At 37.4% G+C, this 24,208-nt stretch overlaps 4 protein-coding genes across 6 annotated transcripts in view; 3 read left to right on the top strand and 1 right to left on the bottom strand.

Annotated features, from left to right (window-relative positions):
* The window catches only part of hid1b (HID1 domain containing b), a 29,989-nt gene that overhangs the window by 1,634 nt on the left and 4,147 nt on the right, over nt 1-24,208 (bottom strand). The window contains exons 1-14 of one of the 2 annotated variants that reach the window (XM_032575142.1): nt 9,918-10,033; nt 8,850-8,999; nt 7,310-7,480; nt 5,810-5,932; nt 3,186-3,292; nt 2,687-2,803; nt 1,989-2,217; nt 1,633-1,689; nt 1,405-1,545; nt 1,215-1,305; nt 981-1,132; nt 644-722; nt 409-573; nt 108-332 (exon numbers count right to left, since the gene is read on the bottom strand). In XM_032575142.1, coding sequence (XP_032431033.1) covers nt 108-332; nt 409-573; nt 644-722; nt 981-1,132; nt 1,215-1,305; nt 1,405-1,545; nt 1,633-1,689; nt 1,989-2,217; nt 2,687-2,803; nt 3,186-3,292; nt 5,810-5,932; nt 7,310-7,480; nt 8,850-8,999; nt 9,918-9,983 — 1,873 coding nt within the window. In that variant the 5' untranslated portion in view covers nt 9,984-10,033. Of the gene's footprint in view, nt 1-107; nt 333-408; nt 574-643; nt 723-980; nt 1,133-1,214; nt 1,306-1,404; nt 1,546-1,632; nt 1,690-1,988; nt 2,218-2,686; nt 2,804-3,185; nt 3,293-5,809; nt 5,933-7,309; nt 7,481-8,849; nt 9,000-9,917; nt 10,034-24,208 lie in introns of those variants that run through there. The other variant, XM_032575143.1, reaches the window with a different exon arrangement.
* plaub (plasminogen activator, urokinase b) lies at nt 13,677-18,478 on the top strand. The gene is given in 11 exon segments (XM_032575153.1): nt 13,677-13,819; nt 13,896-13,959; nt 14,031-14,135; nt 14,205-14,364; nt 15,804-15,901; nt 16,107-16,148; nt 16,243-16,449; nt 16,514-16,651; nt 16,782-16,922; nt 17,332-17,480; nt 17,741-18,478. Coding segments are annotated over 11 exon segments (1,407 nt in total). The 5' UTR covers nt 13,677-13,711; the 3' UTR covers nt 17,936-18,478.
* Nucleotides 21,445-22,840, top strand: LOC116727621 (bryoporin-like). Of its 2 annotated transcripts, none has more exons than XM_032575151.1 (3): nt 21,445-21,575; nt 21,759-21,884; nt 22,282-22,840. In XM_032575151.1, exons 2-3 carry the CDS (start codon nt 21,781-21,783, stop codon nt 22,709-22,711), a joined length of 534 nt encoding a protein of 177 aa, XP_032431042.1. In that variant the 5' UTR covers nt 21,445-21,575; nt 21,759-21,780; the 3' UTR covers nt 22,712-22,840. The 2 variants fall into 2 exon arrangements, with proteins under 2 accessions (XP_032431042.1, XP_032431043.1); XM_032575152.1 differs by having other exon boundaries at nt 21,500-21,575; nt 21,732-21,884.
* LOC116727620 (DELTA-actitoxin-Ate1a-like) lies at nt 23,198-24,189 on the top strand. Its single transcript, XM_032575150.1, has 3 exons — nt 23,198-23,330; nt 23,423-23,548; nt 23,640-24,189. The coding sequence occupies exons 2-3, from the start codon at nt 23,445-23,447 to the stop codon at nt 24,088-24,090; spliced, it is 555 nt and encodes a 184-aa protein (XP_032431041.1). The 5' UTR covers nt 23,198-23,330; nt 23,423-23,444; the 3' UTR covers nt 24,091-24,189.

Genomic DNA, 24,208 nt, shown 5'->3' on the forward strand with positions numbered 1-24,208 from the left:
TTCACCTTCTCATTTATCAAAGTTGCAAAAAAAAAAAAGAAAAAAAAAAGAGTATTTTAGAACTTATTAACTTATTGTCTATTTATTCTTGGCAGTTTCTTCCCTACCTGGAGTGGCCTCTAAGGTGGCTTTGAGTGTCCCGGGCTCAGCAGGTGCAGCAGGTCTGGAACCCTCCATGGACTCCCCATCTGTGGAGTTTAGGCGGGAGATCCCAGACTTCTTCTTCTTCTTCTGCAAAGTTTTCTGAATGGATCCCTCATCCGTGGGGAGGTTGGCTAGCTGGTGGAAAACGTTCCTCTTACGAATGATGGCATACACCAGGTTGAAGTTACCTGTGGGGAAGGTTTCAGACGTCAAAAGGGAGCCCCAAATGCAGCTGCACTCACAAGATCCCATTGTTGTTCTAACCATCAAACTGATACTGGATGATGTTGTTGAAGACCTCCAGGAGGAAGAAGACCAGGTTGTGGTTCTGAGGTGCAGATAGGAGGTACCAGGGCATGGAGAAGGCCTCCAGCAGGTGGAGCAACTTGTTGGCAGCCACCATTGACAGGCTCTTTAGGTAGGGTGAAACTACAGAGGTAGAAAATGTGCTTACATCAACTCTCCACTATGGGGCAGCATTGTCTACAGGCATACTTACTGTTTACAATTATGGTGAGCAGGCAATCAAACAGAGGATGGAGACGCTGGTGTCCACAGGTAATTATTTTGTGAAAAATCTAAACAAGAAGGGACATAAATATGACTCTTGGTAATACTGAGAGCATATTATAATCTAAAGCTGGAAAATACAAAAAATAATAATAATTTGTAGAATCTGCCAGTTTGAGTTCAGCTTCAGTAAGCTTTTCAGATTTGAAAAGAAAACCAACCTTTTAAGCATTTTCTGTTTTAATGTTGTGAAATATTTGTAAAGCACAGGTTGTTAAGCTTTAGCAGACTGGTAATCTCTTAGTCAAGTAAAGTAGGTCTCTCACAACTATGAGCAGGTCAGCGTGGGTTCCTGTAAAAACAGGAATGTCCATGGGGACCCGGAGCGTGTACGGTTTATTCAGTCGAACACCAAAGTTTCTCTCTCCGCTCAGCAGCAGCAGGATGAACACGCCAATGTGCATGAGGCCCACCCGAGCTGCACACAAACATGAAGGGCTTTTAGAAGTTTGTGCGGTTTTGAAGAATTTTAGAACTTTTAGAGCAGATCAGTGTCTCACACTGATCTGCTCTGGCATCATTCAGGTAGAACAGGATGGGAACCAGCATCTCCAAGACGTCGCTGCTCTTTAGAACGAAGAACAGGAATTTCTGCAACATGCAGAAACAGTCATGTTAGTGAGTTAAACCAACAGGTTACACTATGAAAAATGAAAAGAACACAATTTAAAAATGCAAGAAGCCTCGCACTTTGTTAAAATCACAGCACTTCCAGAACAGAATTAGAAGCTCCTGGTGGAAATGGATCTTCTTGGTGGATCGTGGAAGGTACGTCTGGATCAGAGGGTTGTTGAGCAGCTGAGCAAAACCTCGTAGGACAAAACTCAAATCCTGTTGAACCAATACAGAGAATATGCTAAAACTTCCAATCAGAAATGTTCTATTTGTGGATAAAATTGAAGGTTTACAGTTTGGTACCTCCTCCCTGTGGATCCTCGAGAGGTAATTCACAAAGAGGTTGTCAGGTCCAGCTGGCTGTATATTAAAACAAAAGTATATTAAAAAATTTTAATTCTTCATTTCAACTTATATACTTATTTACATGATTTTCTGTTTGACTTATGTTAAATGTTTTGAGAGATTGACCATGCACTTGCAGAAATAGGTAAGATTAGGAACTAAAATTAAATTAGTTAAGTAATATTTTTTTTTTTTAGCTGTGTTGATACTTCTTTAATGTACCTTTAACAAGTTTCTTTCACACTGTTTGCTGTATAGGTTAGAGTGTAACTTTTTTCCAGCAAAATGGCAACAATAACATTTATCCATGATACCTCTAATTCCTCAAGTGGATTGGATGAGGAGGAGTCCAGCGCCTGGAGGGCAGCGCTCACAGCCGACCCAGTCTCGTGCTCCAGGGTGACAATCAGGACCTGTAGCGCCTGCTCCACTAGCTGCTCTCGGTAGTCTGAGAACAGCAGATGGTTGTACGGGATACCGTATCCCACTGGGTCGTAGGAACAGACCACGTTCAACAGGGATGTGAAGAGTGGCAAGGCATGTCTGAAGCAATGGCACACAGATAATCCTGGTTTTTATAACAGAGCATCTATAAACTGAAGAGGTTTAGAGATGGAAACTGTAAATAGTACAAGACCAATATAAGTTGTTTTTATATACAAGAGAAAAACAGTGAAGGTTCTGGAGTGAAAATCTCAGCCTCTGGACCATAACATTATTGAGCCAATTTGGGGATATCTTAAACATGCAGTTCATGCAAGAAGAGCTAAGAATATGAAGGAACTGAAGGACATTTTCCAAGAGGAATTGAAAGTTCTTTGCATTTTTACACTTTAAAATGCTTACTGTTTTCACTGCACCTGCAAAAATAATCCATAATCCACTAGGACAAAATAACAAAAGCAATCAGTCTTCTTCTGCACTGCAGTCAAATAAAATAAATGGTAAATGCTCAAAAAGCACAGATTTAGACATAGACTATCTTGATGTGGCTTTTTTTAGCCATGCCCACCTGTTTTCTGCAGAACAGAAGAAGGAGACCCAGGGGTTAAGCACTTGGCTGTCAGACAAAGGAGAAAGATACATGGCTTCAGAGAAGCAAGTGAGAAGCAGCTTCAGCAGCTCTGTCCTGCAAACACACAATGAATCTAGCATCAAAACAACAGCAGTCAAAAAAATCATAAAGTGGGAAAAAGCAATATTAATTAAATAGCACGTTACTAAACTCAATAAATCCCTGTAGTGGTGAGCAATGTAGCAGATTTTTATGGAAGCAATCAGTTTAATGGTAAAGGACTGTTAATAATCTCTAAACTGATTTATTACAAATTGCCCTCACCTTACTTATTAGTTTATACTGACTGTGTGGGTTCATCTTACCCAAATTATCACAAAGCAAAGTTTTAGTGTCTTATTTCTCCACCCCACCCCACCCCCGGTTTAAAGTAAAATATGTCCATCACCTTTTTAGGAAAGCAGCTAAACAGGTAAAATCCAGCTTGCAGTCTCACCTGTTCAGGTCATGGATGTAATTCAGGGGAGGCGACTGAGCAAAGCCCACCCCGGCCTCCCAGATGTACTCACAGCTATCTATGGATCGCATTTCCTCTGAGGCATCCTAAAGCAAAACAAGAGTTTAAAAACATTATAGTTTGAGATACTGTATATACTGAATTAATATGTGGAGGATGATTCTCTACCAAAGGTACAGTGTTACTTGTGACGTCATGCTCAGTCATAATGTTAAACTGTAGTATGAACCAGCACAGAGCACAACATAAAATATTCCTTATTGTTAAAGGCAAAAAATAAAGAAGGTCTACAAAGGTTCTGCATTTGAACACTTGGACCATGTTAATAATGGTTAATCAGCAAACAGAACGAGCCGAGTACTCTGCTGACATTATCTGGCTTTGACACCTCGGCGCAGATAACTGCAGCTTTAAGAATAGAAGTGATGAGGTGTTTCTGTAAGTTATCTGACAAAAGGGCACACAGCCGCATGCTGTATTAAACTTCTCCAGTGGCATAACCGAAATACGCTGTCCAATAAGTGAAACCTAAAAAACAATAAAGCTGCTAGTTAGTAATAAAGTTCCGATAATACTTGTCAAAGCAGCAGATTTGGAAAGGAAGATCTGAAAATGTTCTAAGTTACATGAATATGTCTAAACATTATGAATTAGTTACTTCAAACATGTTTTTTTAATAGAAAGCAAAATCAAACAAACAACATTTAGAAGAAAATATTTTACTATTTTACATAACATGTGGGAGGGAGTAGTCATTTATTAAATCCTACCCCATCACAATATGGATGGGGTCTATTGGATATGGATCTATTAACTATAGATATAGTTCTATAGTTAATCGAACTATATTGAAGTTCTATTAACATTGATATAGTTAATAGAATAATGTCAATTTTTGTTAAAGAAATGTAAAGTAGAATATTTCAACACATAAAAAATTTGAGGAAAATAAATTTTATATTTAATTTCTAACTACCAGTGACCCTCAAAATTTCACTATAATAAAAAAAGCAAAAACATTCTTAGACATTCAATTATATAAAAATTCTATTATACCAACTCCAACATGCCAAAATTGGACAAATATCAGCACAGAGCCATGGATACAAAAGTTGACTATAAAAGAGACAATGGCCCTACAAATCTCTCTGTATGAAAACAAAAACATTAAATAAAAAATAAATACTAAATTAAAACTAAGTTAATTTATACCAAAAACAAAAAAGCAACGGCCTGACCAAAAACAAAAAAAGCAACGACCTGACACATGACCTTAAATTGAGTTGATTCAATTCATTTAGATGTCTAGAATGGCAACATTTAAGCTAATATACCTCCAATGAAACTGCCTTGTTAGAATTATATTCTCGTTTATTTTCAGGTAAAATATTAATCCAACACTTCACCAACTCAAACCACATTTTTTTATATAGGTGTTATTTCTTTTCCACTTCCTTCCATGTTGAATCCATAAACAAAACATTTTCTACTCCAATTGCATATCGGTTTATTTCCTTTGATGGTTTAGTATTATTGATAAATAATACAGATAGATAACCACAACAAGGTAAACTTTTGACCAAAAGTGTGTATCTAAAGTTAGTGTAATTTTAAGACTAAACATTAGACCTTTTTATACTGATAGCGGTTCTGATCCCCCATGCAATCAAACTGACTCTTATAAAATGACACCTGATCAAACTGAAATATCTACGTATGACTTAACCTTCTGCTGATAGATAACATTATTTATCGACCCTGAGGTACCAGACAGAAGCTGGCTAAAAAGGTGACCAAAGTCCAAACCAAATGTTTAAACACTTGGCTTGAATCCTTGAGAAATCTTGACCAAGACCACTTTTCAATAAATTAGATGAGGGTTTGAACACTGGAAGGCAAATAAGACAATGAATCCAATTTAAGTAGTGTTTTTTGGGGTTTTTTGTCCAGAAAAGAAAATCTGACCTCCAGGTGGACAAACACTGACGGAAAAGTGAAAACCTTATTTGCTCCCCCCAGCTTCTTTCCAGCTATTCTTCATGCTTGATTGGCCACAGAGGCAGGTGGGAATAAACACTGACCACTTCCTCTGATGGCAGCACAGATCACCTCCCCAGTCTCTAAAATGTTTGCAGAGCTCAGTTAAGACGAGTCCACCCAGCTCGAGTACGGCCACTCCTGCCTCCCTCTGCGCCATGGAGTCACTCATTAACTCCAGCAAACCGCCTGAGAGGTTTGCATGAAGGAGATAACGGCACAGACTTGTACCACCAGAAGGTTAAGAAAACAAGACCTGAAACCTTTCATCAGAGAAAATGCTGGCTAGCTCTGTTTTCCTACCTTTTGTAGTACGTTTTATAGGAATGATGTCCTTTAATTAATTAACAAAGAGGTCAAGACAACATGTCAGATTATTTTATTTCTGTGTGTGCAAGTTAAATGTTAAATTTGTCCATCGCACAAGTTTGGAGCAACAGACGTACCAGCCTTAATTGGACACAGCACAGTAACACACTTAATGTTACCAAGGACTTAAAAGAATGTTCAACTCTGCATTAATTGGTAATGACCAGCTATAAATGTTCTTCTTTCAACTCACTGACCGGGTTGTTCTTCTTGTGACTCTGGACGGTAAAATCTGGACAGAAGAGCAGGTCAGCAATGGTGAGCAGCAAGGATTCAGCCAGCGGCCGAGCTTCGTTCTCATCAGCACCTTCGTCCAAACTCTGCAACATGAATGCATCATTTGAAAACTAATCTCCCAGGTTTTACAAATCAAGAAATGTGCTGGTGACTGAACAATTTTCATCTTTTTTCCCTCTGACTGGTCAGAAACCATAGAATCATACGTTTTTCTGATAAGTGAATGCGCCATACTCAAGACAAAATCACTCTTTGGTGTGGTTGTGTTTGCAGAGTGAAGAGGACTCAGTTGTATCGGACAAAAAAAGCTTGCAACATCCTCTGAACTCTCAGTTACCATGTACTACGTACTGGGAATCCTCAGAATCCTTTTGAAATCCAATATGGCTGCCATAAATGTTGGTGACAGCTGCAGTGATGAACTGCTGCTTGATCCCAAGCACACAGCAATGTACAAACAATATTTTATACACATAAAATACAGATGAATGCATTTTACTTTTTATTGCTAATATCAGGAAGCATTGCTTGTTGCTTCATTGAGTACAGCAACAAGCAAATCCTAGAAGTCACTCCAATGACAACTACTTAGAAAAAAATAATAATTAGGAATATTTGTAACAAAAAATAATTATTCTATGTGGTTTATTGACCAATTAAAGAATATTTTATTCTCACTCATCTTTTACTCCTTGTATTTACAAATCACCATCCCAAAATGTAGCTTCACACTCACCAGGCAAACATTTTATTTAAGGTTTAATTGGTTTTGTTTCTTGAAAATAAATACTTTTTCTGCATAACTGAATTCATTACAAAGAGCCCATCAGCTGTTTTCACCTGCAGCAGCCCTCTTTCTCCTCAGTCCCATACTTTCAATAACAGACATTCAATCCCTCCTTAACTCAACCATTGGTGGGTAGGCGGTGGGAGATACAATATGGGCAGTGTTTGCACCATGGTCCCCAGTCGACCAGGTAACCAGAGACTCAGCAGCAGGTGGGCTGAGAGGAGAAGAAGAGAGAGTCCAGCTTTGGATGGAGACCTTTGCATCCACTTTAGCAGTGGTTTTATCTTACACTGCAGAATCTGCTCTGAAAATCAAAGAGCAGCAACTTTTCTAGTCAGAGAAGATTATTGTGGCTAAAGCAATCAAAGGGCTACAAACTGTGCGATGGAACGATAGCTAATAGGTTAAACACTCCTGTCTGCAGACAGAACGGATTTCTCCGGCAGCAGCTTCCACAGATTACATACCAAAAATTAACTATATGCACCTACCTAACTTGAAAATGTATTTGCAATTTCAATAAAAGATGTATTTAAGGTTATTAAAGCTAAAATATTCAGAAAATGTTATTTAGCTCTTCCTTCAACTTGAGTATAACTGATAAACCTTTAAAGAGTCCAAAGAAAGGTAAACTGTCAGAGTGTCAGCTCTCTCAGGCTACGTGTCGTACCCCAGACTTTTTTGTGCCAGGAATGGTGGACCAGAAGAAGCCCCTCCAGTCAGCATCCTCAAAAATGTACGGCAGGATCCGGGTGAGAAGGCGGGTGCAGTTCAGTACGATCTGACGCTCCTTCTCCGAGGGGCAGCCAGAGTCGGCACACTGAACCAGCCTCTCCACTGCCTGGGAACAAACCATGTCAAACATGTAAATTAAACTATAAAGTCCTCTATTGGAAGAGTCAAATTAAGTCATTTTATTAAAAAGATGGCAAAAAGATGATTGTAATAGAAAAACAGAAACTATTTTTTAAAAAGAAATAGAGAACATGAATGCAATTTTGACCTAATACATGTTAAATAATCATGGATTCTTCAAAACAAGCTCAGGTTTGAAAAAAAAAAAAAACAGCAAAAAATGACTTCTTAGATCGTTATCTGTATTTTTCTAATTTTATTCATAACTTGTTTTGTTGATTAGCAAGTGGCTTCTCCTCATCCCATCTGTTTTTTTTTTTTTTGCTCTTTTAGACTGACCTTTTGTACTCAGAGTGTGGGAATAACAAACACCTGCATTCCTTTGTTTCTGACTGTATCCAGGATGAACAAAACAAGCAGTCAAGTAAAACACGGGAATCCTTGCTGTCTGTAGGAACTAACTTGTAAACCTGTGTTTTAGTGACTAATTAATTTATTACAAAACTCAATGCCTTATTTTCAGTCTGAGTCTCTGAGAAGGCAGAGAAGATTTTCATTTTATTGCAGATTTACATCGAGTAAAAGGTGTTTAGATGTAGACCTCATCCTTCAGCCTCAGCCAGGGGTCAAATATTTCAGTGGGAAGATCAGATTAGAGGTTGGATGATTAACAAGGGAGAGTTGGCTGCAGTGTCTGCAGATATGATCATGCAAAAGGGGCATCATATTCACAACAAACCAACTAAGCTATTGGTTTTAATAGCTTTTGGTCTTTTAATACTGTTGCTCTGTTAAATAGCATAAGAAAACACATGCTTTGTAATTACAAATACAGTATTTACATTTTAGTGGTGCAGACTCCTAAATTAGAGTGTTTATCCGATAGACTGCATTTCTCATCTCCCATAGTTACTGGCGTCCCCTGATTCAAATGTTAAGAAAGCCTTAAAATGAATCACTATCAAGACGTGGTGAACACAGGGTGGTCAGTTTTTGCAGCAGTGCTCCTCCAGCAGCAAGTTTTAGAGATTTTTCTACCTCCTGTAAGTTTTTCACTTTGTATGTTGAGAATATGAATTTTTGCTCTCATTAAACCTTGTTTGTCACAGTTGGAGGTGTTTTAAACATTTGAAATGATAATTTTACAAAGTAAAAAATTAGGTATTAAGTATTTTCAGGAAGTAATTTTTTGACTTCTGAAGATTAACAGTGAAAGGACCACTTATCTTTCCCATTTTGAAGAAAGAAACCAATTCCATTAAATGTTTGAGAAACAGAAATTCACTTAAATCTAACCATGCGATATTACTAAACATGATCCAAATAAGACACTCATTCTGAGGAGGACAGGTTACCTTGTAGCACAGGGTTGCTAGGTTGGATGGAGACTCCTCTCTGACAGCTCGGATTTCTGCTGCGGGCACCAGAGCAAAAACATCCTGGATGGCGATGGAGCACTCAGCCCAAAATTGATCCCAGAACATATTGTCTGTGGCTTCAACAGGCTGCAGTAGAGGAAACATTGTAAAGTCTTTGTGTACCCAAGTTTTCATTTTCATAAAAATGTTCACCAGCTTTGCAGCAGCAATCCTGCAGACATGTTATTCACAAAACTGGTACCATTAAATAAAAACACACTTATAAACCCAGTTAGATTGAAGTAATTTTCACTCAACTAAGACGTTTGTTTCTGACAAAACATTGAAAAAGTCCTGCTAGTATTGCAGCAATAAAAACTATTATTAGAATCCATAACCAAGCATGTTTTCACTGGTACTTTAATTATTTAATTTAAGAGAGATCCACAATTTTGTTATTGAAGAGTCTGAGGGGCAGGTTGAAACACACCAATTAAAAATAGGATATACCGCTATACTTTTGTTATGTGTATGACTGGGTTAATTTCTAAGTGAAATGTTTTGGAAATGTGCAAAAACCAGATGATAAATAAACTTAAACAGATAACAGCAATAGGATGATTTTAAATTATATTTCCATGAAGTAATGACCAAAATGTTGATTTTATTTTTTCTCAGGTTTACATTCTACCATAAAATACGAAATGGTCAGGGTACAATTTCTGTAGACCTTAGCTAATCCAGTCCCCAAGCAAACACATTTTCATATAAAGTAGCATTAAACAAACAATTGATGCAAAACTGACAGAATGATGGTTTTTCTTCCGAAAAACAGAGCAAATAATAAAATCGTAATTGCGCCTTGTCTTAACTTCCTGTCCTTATTTCAAATCTAAAAGTGTAGTTACTAAGAGTTTGTTTTCACTCCACTTATTATAATCTGACCTGCACCTGACGCTACCATCTGGCACACCAACTTTTATCATCGCAAACAAATATCGTTCAGAATTCCATTTTTATCCTTCCACGTTCAAGAGCTTTATTACGAAGAAAACAGACACAGACCTGAGTTTTGGTCGTAAGCTGGATCACCGCTTTCCTAAAGTGAAGCTTAGTGTCAGCGTTTCCCATTCTTTTCGGTTTCCAACAGCCGCGTCCTCCTACCTGCGGATCCTGCTGATAATTTCTCCTCATCTCAACTCAGAGCGCAGCGCAGCTGGTGCGTTCATGAAAACTCGGATAATTTCACCTTCAGAAACGTGTCAATCTTTTAGACTGTTAATAATAATAATAATAATAATAATAATAATAATAATAATAAACAAGCAGTTGCTTAGTAAAAAAAAGGGTGGGATTTGTGTTGGAACCATCAGGCTGAAACCTTGTTTTTTTCTATTTTTTCTAAATGTATTCACTGAATTGATAATAAACCGCTGTTGCTTCAATGACAGACCTAAATCAAATGTATTATTTTGTTGGGATAATTCTGACTGTCCCTGAAAGCAGCACATGCTGAGCAGGATCCAAATGAGCAAACTTCCGGGATACTTCATGTACATATTTATCTTCCCGTGTTACCAGGTGACTCTCCTGGTAAACTCGCTACAGATAAGATTCACGTCATGATGATCTATATAATCACTGCCTGCACGATCATCTCTGAATGTAACAATACAGAGAGATTTTTTTTTCTCCTCTCCTTGTCAGTTCAAGTGCAAGTGAATAAATTTATGAAGTGGCCGCTAGATGGCACCATAAAGTCACCAAGCAGTACAGTTAGTAGAGGGAATCAGCAATGAAAAAACAAACAAAACACTGATGTCCAGCCCCCTGTATATAATTGATGTATTTATGACTTTTTAATGTTTTCATGACGTAAAGCACTTTGAACTGCATTGTTGCTGAAATCTGCTATACATATAAACTTGATAGGGTTGACATTGTAACCTACAAGTTCTGACTTTTGATCTATAAATACAACAATATACTTTGGTTTAGCAATACACTTTATGTGTTGAAGTAACTATTGTATGTTTAATACAAGCATAATTCTATAGAAAGGGAGTAAGTAAATATTTTCCATGCTTTTCTAAAACAACACTTGAAGATATTGATCCAGACTCCCAATCAATTTGCAATTAAAATTTAAATTGTTAAATTGTTCAGAAGATTTTGACCAAAATCTACTTTGGTCAGTAGATTTTGATCAAAGCTAAAGAAAAGCTTTGCCACAGCATGACGCTGCCACTACCATGTTTTGTCATGAGATTGGTGTGTAATCCACCACACATAGAGTTATGATTGTCAACCAAAAGGCTTAATTTTAGTCACTTCTTATCAGATGACCTTCTTCCACATGTTGGCTGTGTCCCTCTTTATGGCTTATAGAATGCTGCAAATTAGACTTTCTGTGGATTGCATCAATATTTATCATGTAATTATTAATAATTCTGATTAATTATTTATACAATTTTCTTTAGTTGAATTGGGGCACCATCCCTAAGCATGACGAAGGAATGAATTTAAGACTACCGGACAGTAGAAAACTCCTCATACAACAAGGAATGATCTCAAACAAGCCTGTATTCAATTAAATCTGAGAATTTACTAACAAAGCAGCCAAATTTTACAGTCAAAATATTCCATCAGTAACTTCTACCTCCAGCTACCTACATACAATCTACAAAGGAAAAGACTTGAATAAGTAAAGGTTGAAATCAAATGAATGGAAAAAAAACCATGATAAGCAAAATGGAATACTTAAACATAACTTCAACTGATTAACTACTGTAATTAACCCTCTGATGCATGAATTATGATCCTTTGTGTCAGAATTTTTTTTCCATTTTTTAAAATTCTTTTCTTAAGGCATAAAAAAGGTAGGAACATTTTTTTGTAAAAATAATTTTTTATTTTTTTTTTATTTTTATGTGATCAATTGTAATTTTGTCCAAATACAAAGTTGTTATTTGAAAAATACATCAGTAGTATTGTTCCTTAGGGGTTATCTGATGTCACAATATTTTTTTTACCTGCAAGAGTCGTCTACAGTAGAAGGAGGGACCGGGTCGGTTCTCATGCTTTTTTGTCTGTCGGCCATATTGTATTTAACAAAAATAATTTCTTGCATTTGCAGCTGATGGCCAGTAGTTGATGGTATATTTTATGATGCATTAGTGTCCACTTCAGTGGTCTGTGTGCATTTATAACATAAAAATCCACAGGAAGCAGAAGAAAATGGCTTTTAGATAGCTGTCCACTGTAGTGACCACTATGCATGAAAGGGTTAAGAACAAGAAAGAATCAGCATGAACCACAATGCAGCTAAATCACAGCCTATCACAGATCAATGTGACCTCCTATGACTTTTACTGCAGAAGGTGAGTTTTAGCAATTAATTAAGGAATGCGGTCCAATCAGTTTATGCGACTAAATGGATGCCCAGAAGGACTAAGAGCATGACTGTTAAACTGTTAGATTAAATCAGCTAAACTGTGGATCTATGTAGCTTCACCAGCATCCCCACATCCTTTCTTGCTCCTTTTATGATTAGAGCATAAAGCTTGGCTCTCTGGGCAAACATCCCAAGCAGTGCTCCATTCCTCACTCCCCCGCAATCCACTCCCAGGCAGAAATTGTTGATAGGGGATGGGCAGGTGGTTGATTGGAGGACCAAAGAAGACATCGGTGTCTCATGCCACCCCCCACAAAATGTCGCCCATATCAGAAACCACTACTGATTAAAGTACTGTTTTTATCTGGCCTACCATGTCTTGGTAGGTTTCTAGTTGTGTAGTACTCATTACATTTTCAGATGATGGACTGAACAGTACTTTTTGGGTTGGTTTATTACCCAGCTATGTTTTAAACTTCTCCATAACTTCACCCCTGATCTGTATGCTGCATTCGTTAATCTGCATGATGCTGTTTGTTCATTAATGTTCTCTAAAAACCCTCTGAGGCCTTCAAATAATGTTTGGATGTTGAAGGAGTTACAGTGGTTACAGTTTATTTATAAGCCTCAAGAGTAAAAGGGAACTGAGATAAATGCTGGACACACCTTTCAGTGTTTTTTTTTTTTTAATATGTTGAAAACTCAGGTTTTTCTCCCAAATCACAGTCAGATTGTGTTAGGTGTTCTATTTTATTTTATTTTTTTAAACTCAGTGCGTTGCATTACGGTTTGTGATTGTAAGTTGTAACCAGACAAAATGTGGAAGAGGAAAGGGGGTGAATAATTATGCAATATTTTGTAACTATATTGGGTTATGAGTGTGACTGATATTAAATCTATATTTAATGGCCTCACACATTCACTTCTTTCACGTCAACTATACTAATACTGCTTAACAAAGCAGCACTAGTTTAATAAGATATCTTCATCAATCCCTCTCTGATTGTAATCTGTGTCAGTGGACGGATAGTACACACCCATTGCAGAAGACCAAAACTATTTATTTCTAATGTAGTCATTAGACATGTACAGAGTAGTCACAGTTACCTAACATATTGCTTGTACATTGCGTAAAAACCTAATGATACCTTAATGAATAAAATACTTTGTGGTTTTCTAATTGCCAACCTATTTTCATATAATCCATAATTTGTTCATTAGTCATTTAAACAGGTGTTGGATTGTTTCGGTCATATTATAGTAATTAATATCTATTTTGAGAAGAAACTATGTGGGTGAACTCTGGTGACTAATTCAAAAACCTTGTAAACTGTGATTTCTTCACCAGAAAATCTAGTGGGCCAGCCAGCTGTTTAACAGCTGTCAGCCAATCAGAGTTCAGTCTCTTTCAGGCATAAAACAGAGAAAACCAAAGTCCCACACAAAACCTTCTGCAAGAACACACATGCAGAGTCTGTTTGGATTTCACCCACTGCACTCAAGAACCATGATAAACACAAGGAATCCAGGTGTTATCTTAAGCTTGCTGATAGCCCTTTCTTTAGCTGAAGTGGTAAGGACATTTTTAACTTATCTGAAGTCAAATTTTACTTGTTTTTTCAGTATTGACTGATTAAAAATATTTTCAGGGCCAGTCGAGGCATGGAAGAAGAAGAAATATTGTTGCTTTCCTGCCTTCCTCTGACAGTTCCAGTAAATAGATCCATTATTAAGATTTCTTGATTTTGCTTCCTGAGCATTAAGTGTGTCATTTCATCTTGTAGATGGGATCTGTCTCAACGGTGGGCTGTCTGTCCCTTCATTGGTCACCGGTGAACACTTGTTTTGTAAGTGCCCTGATGGTTTTTCTGGGAGACACTGTGAAACAGGTGAGAAGCTGATTTTTCAAGCTAAACTTCAGTGATGCCAGTTCACATTTTAATCACTTGTGTCTGTAGTTATAGCGAAAGGTGACAGCTGCTATGAAGGGATCGGGTTAAACTACAAAGGGACTGTTTCAAAATCAGTCAGTGGAAAAACATGCAAGATCTGGGATTTACACACCAGGAAGCATTACCTGTCCTCAGACCTTCACTCTGGAAGACACAACTACTGCAGGTGGTCTATGGCTTGAATGTTAAACATCTGTCTCTATTCTCATACAAATAGCAAAACAATTAACATCTTACAAGGAAATAGTGTGCTACTGGTCTTTGTAATGCATTTAGTCATACATCTAACAAAAAGGAAGGATTGTCATGATTCACTGACTCACTTTCGGTAGAATATAGGTCAAACACAGCAGTTTAACTGAATGCTTGTTGTTACATACCTGGCTTTACTTGCAACATTTAATGTTATAGTTCAGTTCACATATTTAGCACTAATAAATGTCATGTCAAGAAGACGCCTCACAAAACAAACAGAGTCAGGTCATATCCAGAAATATACTGTTTGATTTAATAAAATTAATGCAATCCAATGATACAGATTTAAATTCAGTTAAATCCAATTTGGTCCTATATAATAACACAAAGCAAATCAGTTGTGTTTGTAATGCCGGGTGGTAAAAAGGTTATCTATCTTTGGAAGTTAGGTCAATTGCAGTGAAACAATATGAATTTGCAGCAATCCCTTCTCTAGAGCAAGTATCAGGTGAGAGTGGATGTTTGGATTAGGCTTTATGGATAAATGTATTTGTATATACCTGATTAATACATCTGCGTAACATCACCGCAATAATGGAACACAATTTTATCAAGTAGAGGCATGTATAATTTGGAGAATTTGCAGTGCTCCACATACCTCACTGGGATTAGTGTTAACATGAATAAACTGGAATTTGTCAGACAAAAATGATCTAAACCAGCCAGATGCCTTAATCCAAGAGCCCTAAGAACAATGTTAGTGAATGTAGAGTAGGTCAAAATCAGAATGGTTGTAAACCAATACCTGCTCTTAGTTACTTTTAATAATTTAATTCTATTTCCCATAGATGTTTTGTAGATTTTGCATGAGAATAACAACACACTTTTGTATGCAAGTTCCAACTTTTGCATTTATGTCAACTAAGTTGTATATTGGTCTTTAACCAATTTTTTAATCAACATGTAGTGGTATTACTCAGTTTCAGCCTGGTTTAATTTTAATTTGTAAATATATTATTGTCATTACTTTAGTAACTCAAATGATCAACTATCAACTCATGAGACTTTCGAAAGACTAACTTTCTATCTATTGCCAATTTTATGGCAATTACTGGTTTATTTTATGAAATACTTTACTCACCCAATAACTGCTCTAGGCTGACAAATCTGTTGCATGTTACTGTGATTATATTGAAGTGCTAATTACTTTCTGAACTTCCATGAGAGGGAGGCCAAACTGCACTTTACTTGACATATTCAATAAGAACTTAGAAACTTCCTGAGAAGATCGTAACATCCAAATACTTACTGAGGATGCATACGTTTTCACATGGCCTTTTCAGTCAAATTGTCAATTTTATGCCAAAGATATTTATTGTTTGTTGGTTCTTGACAGTGTTTTTCTTTCAGAAATATTCAGTACAGACTACGCCCATGGTGTAACGTTCAAAAAAACCACCAGCTAGTCCAGGAATATTGTGATATCCCGCATTGTGACGTCGAATCCTGTAAGTATGTTCTTCCTGAAATGAGAATATTTTTTTATTCACATGCATCAGATTTGATGTAGGTCTTGAATCTCTTAGACAAGTTCAGATCTTTTTTTCTAAGAAAGATTTGGAAAATATCTTAATAAATTAAGATGTTTCAGGTATATAAGGTGCATGGTCCAAAAGTTTGAAAAAAAATAATAAAATCTTTTCAATCTTACAGTCACACCTGCACCTTCAATTTCACCCACCATGCCGCAAGCATGTAAGCTCCTAATGCAAATGTTTTTTTTTGTTGTTTTTTTTCTGGTCATGTATGTGTTTTCCAACAACAGTTTTGAATTTGGCTTCCTTTCCAGCTGCAGAGCTGACATGTGGCCAGCGGACTATACAAAGGCAGACAAAGATTGTGGGTGGAACAGTTTCTACTGTGGAATCTCACCCATGGATCGCTGCTATCTTCTGGCGTAGCAAATCGAATCAGAATGTTTTCCGCTGTGGGGGAAGTCTGATATCTGCCTGCTGGGTCATCACAGCTGCCCACTGCTTCCCTGAAGGGTAGGAAAGTTACTATAAACAGAGCCGGTGCCAAGAAATTACAGATTTTTCTGTTGTATGTTCGTGTGTTAGCTCGACGCTTCTCTGTCACGCTGGGGAAAAATGCGATCAACGAGAGTGACCCAACAGTGGAGCAAACCTTCAGAGTGGAGCAAATCTTCATCCATGAACAATTCAACAACACTGATCAAAGCTATAACAATGACATTGGTATGAATGGATCTATTTGCTACAAAAACCTCCTAAAGAAAAACAGCCAACAACATAAATTCTAACTTACCTAAAGAAAGCTTGCCATCTTAAATAAAACAAGCTGTCTTTTGTTGCTGATTTCTCTCAGCTTTGATGAAGTTGGTGGCCATACATGGAAAGTGTGCTGAAGAGACTAACTCGGTAAAGACTGTCTGCCTTCCACCACCTCTGCAAAGCCTCCCGCCAGGGATCACCTGCGAGATTGCTGGATATGGGAAGGAGAAATCTGGTGAAGAGAGTTTGATATACCTTGTTCTTCTACGTGTAAAGACTAACTGTTGCGAGGCTGTCAGGACAACCATGGAAAAACAATCTTCGCTTTTTCTTCTTGAAAAGTCAATCAGCACTTGATTGGTTGGTCATCTTGAGTCTAATCACCTCTATAACAACAGGCATTTTGTCATTCTCATCAGTATCAGCATCTCAATAGTATGACCTCAGGAACATTTAAAAAAAATTTTTTTTAAAGCAATTGCATCCTTGAATGAACTTAATATTTCTTCGGATTGTGTTGATAGTCATGGAAATGCTATTTTTTGGATGGCTGCATGTTAAAACAAAGATACAAGATTGATGTACTGTCGTAAAATTATACCGTTTTTATTGTGCAATGTCTTATCTGTTCCTTTACTTTGCAGGGTTATGGTATAATTCTCAGTACCTCAGGGAGGCTCAGGTGAACCTCCTCGCTGATGATGTGTGTCGACAGAAGGATTATTATGGAAATATGGTCAACAACAACATGTTTTGTGCTGCACGTCCCGACTGGAGCCAGGATGCCTGTGAGGTATTTGAGCATGTCCATAGCTGACTTGAGAATTTCTCCCACACATGATGTTTGTTCCCATTAAAACTGTCTGCCTCGGAGGCCTTAGTCCTCGACGCGGCTGTCGCAGGTTCGATTCCCGGCCTGGCGACCTTTGCCGCATGTCTTCCCCCTTCTCTCATTACCCACTTTCCTGTCAATTAACTATCAAATAAAGGCCACTAGAGCCAATAAAACCTTAAAAAAAAAAAAAAAAAAAACTGTCTGCCTCTGTCTGACAGGGTGACTCAGGAGGACCACTGGTCTGCAAAGTCAACAACACGCTCTTCCTCTTTGGAATTATTAGCTGGGGAGACGGATGTGCAAAGGAAAATAAACCTGGTGTTTACACCAGAGTTGCCAATTATAACAAATGGATAGAAGAAAAGACAAATCTGTCTACCATCACTACTGGAACCATGTTCCCTCAGAAATGATTTAAAGCTCAGGCCACAAATTGTTTGGAGAATAACAAAGAAGTTGTTATTGATAAAGCAAAATGACAACTGCTAGGGATTTCTGAGCTGTAAAACAACTTAAGCTGAACTACTTCGTAAGCTTGACTGAAAGATATAGAAAATACTTTTACGTTTCTGTTTATATTAATCAGTTTTTATTATTCCATTTAATCAGCACTTGTATGACTCAGTTCACTGAGTGTTGAGTGTTGCTTTTCTCTGTCTTTTATATATTTCAGGTAAAATAGAAATAAAGCAAGAGCAAATTCTCTTCTGATACAGTATATGTGATAAAACGTGTTGGTGTTAACTTTTATACATCTGCTAAGGAATAAAAGTTGTGTATTTATTTTTTCTTAATTGTGCCTGTAATTTTGCTTCATGATATGATCTTTTAAGCAAATACAGTTTTTGCACTGATAATTTGATGTTGTCTATGTCTGTAAATGAATCAGGGCACTGTAGCTTTAATAAAGTTGAATTGAAATTAAATGAGTTACTGCTTCTGTCTTCTTAAAAACAGAATGAAAGCAAAACATCTTCTTTAGTGCCTTCATCAAGGAATCAGTGTTTGTTATTGTAATGATTCGTTACACAACTTTGCCACCCTGTGGTCAAAACGAAGCATAGCATGTTATCAAACACTGACAAGAGTGTTAGTGGCTTCACATTAAAACAGTCGTCAGGACATAGAGTGACAGCTGAATGTTGAGAGGTAAGAGAAGGGATTTTAAAACTTTAAAACTGAATCTAAAACAACAAACATTTTTAAATGAAATGTCCATATTTGGACAAGAAGAACCCTTTTAATTAATGATTCATGTTTTCTGAGCCTTTTATTAATGTGTTATTTCCAATTTGTACAATGCTTAGTTCAAAACACTAATACATATATAAATAAATCATATCTACTAATAAAGGGGTAGACTATTTATTCAATAAAATATGAGAAAATAAGAAAAATACATCAAATCATCCTTCAGCGTTTTCTGCAACGAGATGAAATCCATCTGTGATAAATGTATCACCTTAGACATCCTCAAACCTAAATAAACGTCTCTGGTTTTCTTTCTCACTCACAAAGAGCTGTGCCTTCTGTGCAATAAAGTCCAGTTCTCTAGGCAACTAGTCTACATGGAGCTGACAGCAGTTAAATACACAGAGATTTTTCAAGGACATCTCCTGCAGACTGCTCAAGAAATGAAATTAAATAGATTGATAGAAAGTTATCTGTCTCAGTAAGCCAGGACATTGTGCAGGGTTTCCCTCAGAGTGTCATAAGCCTGGTGGGCCACCAGGCTTTACTTGCCTCCCCACCCCCATCAGGCTAAGCATAATTTGTTTATTTATTAAATAATTTTCTCTACACCGGTAACAGTATTAAAGAGTCTCTTGGTTGGAAGCACAATGGCAAAATAGAATGGTTAGTTTGTAATCACAGGTGTATTTTTTTATTGGCCATCTTTACCAATCTACACACCAACAACTTCAGCAAATAAAGTGACACTTAAATAAGGGTGAAACAACTGAAGCACAAAAAATGTGTATTTATTTATTTTTTCTTTTGTTAAGACTTTAAAGTTGATTTTTAGGTATTGTTAATAATATCTTCCAATAGCATATTCTTCAATTTTCTGTCATCTTTAAAAATGTATAATTATTATAGGCTGCTGGATGACGGCCCTAGCACCTCTACCACCGGACACAGCAAGTTATTATCTGGAGTAAACCGTGTTGTGTGATTCTTCAGCTTACTGCACTCCAGTGCAAGAGGATGGTAACAGATGAGGCTCACGACTCCCTTTGAACAGAACCAGAACCAGGATATAACTTTTTACCTTTTTTGAATTTAAGTAGTAAAATAGCACCACAAGATGGTGCTAAAGTTGTAACAAAATGCCAGGACATAATACAATTTGAGCAGAAGCCCACAATAAGAAACAATTTTAATCCAGTTGTTGGAAAAAAAAATGCTAATATTGCTGTAGTTTTGTGTCGTATTAACAATTTCATGGCAAATATTTAAGCTACATCAGAATTATAATTTTCTATTGTATTTTATGTCTGTTATATGCAAATTATCCACAGGTTTATTTGCTACACTTTATGTCTGTCACCAGGTTTAGCTGTTGTCACCTGTGTGTGCAGAATAGGTGGATACATTTCACATAAAGAAATTTAATGTATTCACACACTGTTATATATTTGGGTTTTATTTCCATCACATTGAAGTTTTATCGTTTGTTTGTTTTTACAGTTCTACTGTGTGTCTCTAGCTGTGAATTCCTGCTTGTAGTTTATTTGTCCCTATGTTTTTTTTTGTTTTGTTTCTTTTTTGTTTGTCTTTTTGACCATTTTAAATCTCCTGTCCTCATTTCTGCCTAAATAAAAATATTTATCTGATGCATTTCTTCTCTTAAAGGTTTGTTTTAAGTCATGGCTTTACTCCATATTGTGACATTCACAAATTTAGCTTCTTTTTATCTTGCTTTTGTCTGCGTGTTTTCTGTTAGCTTTTTTGCATCCCTCTGTGTCTTTTCTCTTTTAAAAGTATCTCATATTTTTGTCTCTTTGTGCATGTGTTATTCCTGTTTGTGTATTTTTTATATATTTTTATGGAGATTTATGGTTTGTCTAGTTTTGTATTTTTCCATGTTTATTTTGCATCTGTTGTAATACTTGTTTCTTCTGCTGCTTTGCTTTTCTAGTTATTTTGGATATACTTGTTATTTTCAAGACTCTCTATAGTTGTGGTGATTGCAGAGGAGCCTAAAAGTTTCCATGAGCTCAGAAAAAGTTTCAGAACAAGTTTGCTGGACAGATGAACTCATGAGTCCTTGCTGATCTCTAGATTTTGCAAGCAGGGACAGGCTGCTGCACCCACCCAACATAATCAGTTCATACATTCAATGTTTTAAAAAACTGTTGAAGTTTTCATGATTCATAATTTGTGTATGCATTATGATTCATTTGTGATTAAACAAAGTTAATCCAAGCAGGAAAGAACACACTGAAAACTAATATTCATCACCGTTGTTTGACGGTTATCCAGACAGACTCGTCTGAATGACTAGTCTAACTTTCTCACTGGATATTTTGGGTGGGGCTCAGACTATTTTGTTCAGTTGCTCCCATCCTTTGGGACAAACATTTTTACCTTTATTTCCTTAACATGGTAGAATTATTGTTTCTAATGTTTTCCTTTCACAGTTATTTTTTTACAACAACTACTCTCCCATCTTTTAAAATTTTACTCCATCTGCATTAAACATAATAAAACAGCATTTTGTCCGCTTTATGGACCTAACCTTTATTGCTTTATCTGTAATGTTTTGTTGCAAGATGTCATGCAAGGTCCCAATGATTAAAGTGCATTCTTGTCCTTAACTTCTGCTGTTTTGCTTTTCTAATTATTTTGGATATATCTGTTATTTTCAAGACTCCCCAGAAGTAACACTGGGAGTAACATTCCTGGTGCTGCAGTGCAGGACTACAGAAACACACCTTGCTGCAGATGAGGTGTGTCTAAGTGGGCGTGACTTCAAGCTCGTCTCTAAACCAAGCTTGACTCTCTTTTCAGAGGACTCTCTGCCATCCCACGAGTGCCATATTACCTGAAGTAAGTGCTTTTATTTTGAAGTATTTATTCTTTTTTTTGGTATCGTATTTATCAAACACTAAATATGCTCTTGTGGTAATACCTGGTGGAGATTTTTGTGGCTCTTTGTGAATAACTTTCCGTAATGTATGGTGTCCTGGCTGCTCTCTGCTTCAGCTTCTCATCTGAATTGTTTCCTTGTAGTTGTTCCTGAGCAGCCACCACCATGCCTGAGACTGCAGAGTCCCACTCCGTGACCCTCACCACTAACCGTAACTGCACCTTGGAGATCACCAACGTCAGTACTATTTACTGTCTCGTCAATCCAAAGTAAGAACCTCTGAAAGACGGCCAGTAGTTTCCTCCATGATCTGCATCTTAAATACAATCAAACATTTGTTCATGGCTCATTGGAGGTCTCATTTCTTGGGTTTTTCAGCCTTTTTTTTCTTTTTGCAAGTTATTTTGCATACCTGTTTTGTTTCAACTGTCTGTTGATTTACAAATCTGGGGTGTTTTCTCAGTTTTTCATATATTTGTGCATGTTTATTTTTTTAAATCTATTTTTGATTAGTAAGTGAATTTGTGATTGTCTTGGGAGGGTGGGTTATATTATGAGAATTTAGGATTTACCTTTCATTTTTCAGTTACATTTTTTGCTGGATTTCAAAAGTTTTTCTATTACTTTTGATGAAATGACTCATGACTTCTTTTCTATTCCTTTCAGGGTTCACATGGAGAGTGGCTTCCCATTCAGCCCCCCGCAGCCCACTGTGCGCACCACCAAGACAGAGGTGTGCTCCTTCACCAAGGACGACAACACAGCGTCCGGTGCCGTGGGCGTCCTGACCTACGAGCTGTTTAACATGCGTGACCAACGCTGCAGCGAGCTGATGGCCATCATGTTCTCTGTGCCATTCGACTACAACATCTACAAGAACTGGCTTGGCGTGGGCATCTTTGAGAACACGCGTGCCTGCGATAACAAGCTGTTCGACATGATGTACAAAGGCAAGGATTTCACCAACTTTTTGCGCCAAGAGGCCAATGGCTCCGGAGTGGTCTTCCAGGGCAAGAATCTGGACGTGAGGGCCTCCATGTCTGATAATGGAAAGGCGATCATCAAAGTTGAGCTGTATGACAAGATGGGCAGATGAACTGTTTGCAATGCTGTCAAAATGAACAGCTCACATCATTTGAAAGCATTATAGTTGACATTCCTGATTGTTGATTCCTGTCATTATGAGTGCTTTAAAAAAATAAAAGTAAAAAAATAATCTAATCCACTTCTTGTCTACTTTACTTTGTTGACAGTCCTTTTTTCTTTGACAAAAAATTGCTATACAAATGCAAACTAATACGTTAAAATCAGAAGCAGTGTGCAACACAGTCGTTTGACAGGATGACTGCAATGGATTATAAGATGATCACCATGGAAACAAAAAAAACAAAAAATCGAAGTAAGACAAAAGAAACGGGCGTGGTTTTCTAGTCTGAGAGGGAATCACTGTGAGGCAAACTCAACAGTGTCATACCTTGCCAAGAAAATACAGTTAACAAGAAAAACCACATTCAGCTACACCTATTTTCTGTGTGCATCGTTAGAAATACCTGATTAATGAAGTCTGAGACAGGGCGGCACACAGTTGGGAATCTGCTGTGGGTGGAGACATGGTGGGTTGTCTCACATTCCCCAGTAAGATTTACCTGAACACTAGAGTCTGGGATTCAAATCTGACATCGCACAAGCGAGCAACACACCACTGGCACAGACAGGTAAGCCCTTTTTGCTTCTTGAACTTACTGAGAAGTAGTTTTTCTGGTCAGTGAATTGATTATTAGTAACTGCATGTCTGTTTGATCTGTAGTTAAACACTTGAAAACAAAACAATGAGTGAATCAGCAGAGGCTGTGGCTGCCACCCTCAAAAGCAGAAGGAATGTCACCATTGAGATCACCAACCTTAGCAACAATTACTGCCTTGTTAACCCCAAGTAAGTGCAAAATAGGTACAGTTAGCTTCCTACCCCTAAAGTAAAAAAAAAAAAAACTGATTTTTTTTTTATGACTTTTGTTTCTGCAAAGGGTTTTCTTAGACAATGGCAGCGTCCACAGCCCTCCCCAGCCCACTGTTCGCCCACAGAAGACAGAAGTCTGCAACTTCTCCAAAGACTGCGGAAAAGCGACAGGTGCTGTAGGCGTGCTGACCTATGAGCTGTTTGGCCGATCAGCCAACAGTGCCAAAGAGATTATAGCAATAATGTTCTCTGTGCCATACGACTACAACATGTACAAAAACTGGGTGGCTGTGGGAATTTACAATGTGGGCAAAGAATGCAATGCGAACCTCTACAAAGAGATGTACTACAACAAGGAGCAGACAGGCTTTGTCCGGCAGGAGTCCAATGGCAGTGGGATCATCTTTGAGGGCAGCAACGTGGACATCAGGGCCACCATGTCCCCCATGGGCAGGGCCATACTGAAGGTGGAAATCTGGGACAAGCTTTTCACCCAAATGGCACAGTGCACTAACTGATTATATTAAAAAAAGTTCATGTTAGACATGGTCAGCTCTGTGTAAACCTGTGCTAATATTATACCTGTTCATGCAATAAAAGCATAACTACTCAAAGCATCAGTTGTATTTATTTCTG

The sequence above is a fragment of the Xiphophorus hellerii genome, chromosome 10 (genome assembly GCF_003331165.1).
Source record: "Xiphophorus hellerii strain 12219 chromosome 10, Xiphophorus_hellerii-4.1, whole genome shotgun sequence".
In the NCBI taxonomy this organism is placed as follows: domain Eukaryota; kingdom Metazoa; phylum Chordata; class Actinopteri; order Cyprinodontiformes; family Poeciliidae; genus Xiphophorus; species Xiphophorus hellerii.

What these genes read in the sequence shown, in the direction of transcription:
- LOC116727621 (XM_032575151.1), top strand. Translation starts at nt 21,781, where the DNA reads ATGCCTGAGACTGCAGAGTCCCACTCCGTGACCCTCACCACTAACCGT. An exon ending in TACTGTCTCGTCAATCCAAA is followed by an intron (nt 21,885 to 22,281) that starts GTAAGAACCTCT and finishes TATTCCTTTCAG; the next exon opens with GGTTCACATGGAGAGTGGCT.
- LOC116727620 (XM_032575150.1), top strand. Translation starts at nt 23,445, where the DNA reads ATGAGTGAATCAGCAGAGGCTGTGGCTGCCACCCTCAAAAGCAGAAGG. An exon ending in TACTGCCTTGTTAACCCCAA is followed by an intron (nt 23,549 to 23,639) that starts GTAAGTGCAAAA and finishes GTTTCTGCAAAG; the next exon opens with GGTTTTCTTAGACAATGGCA.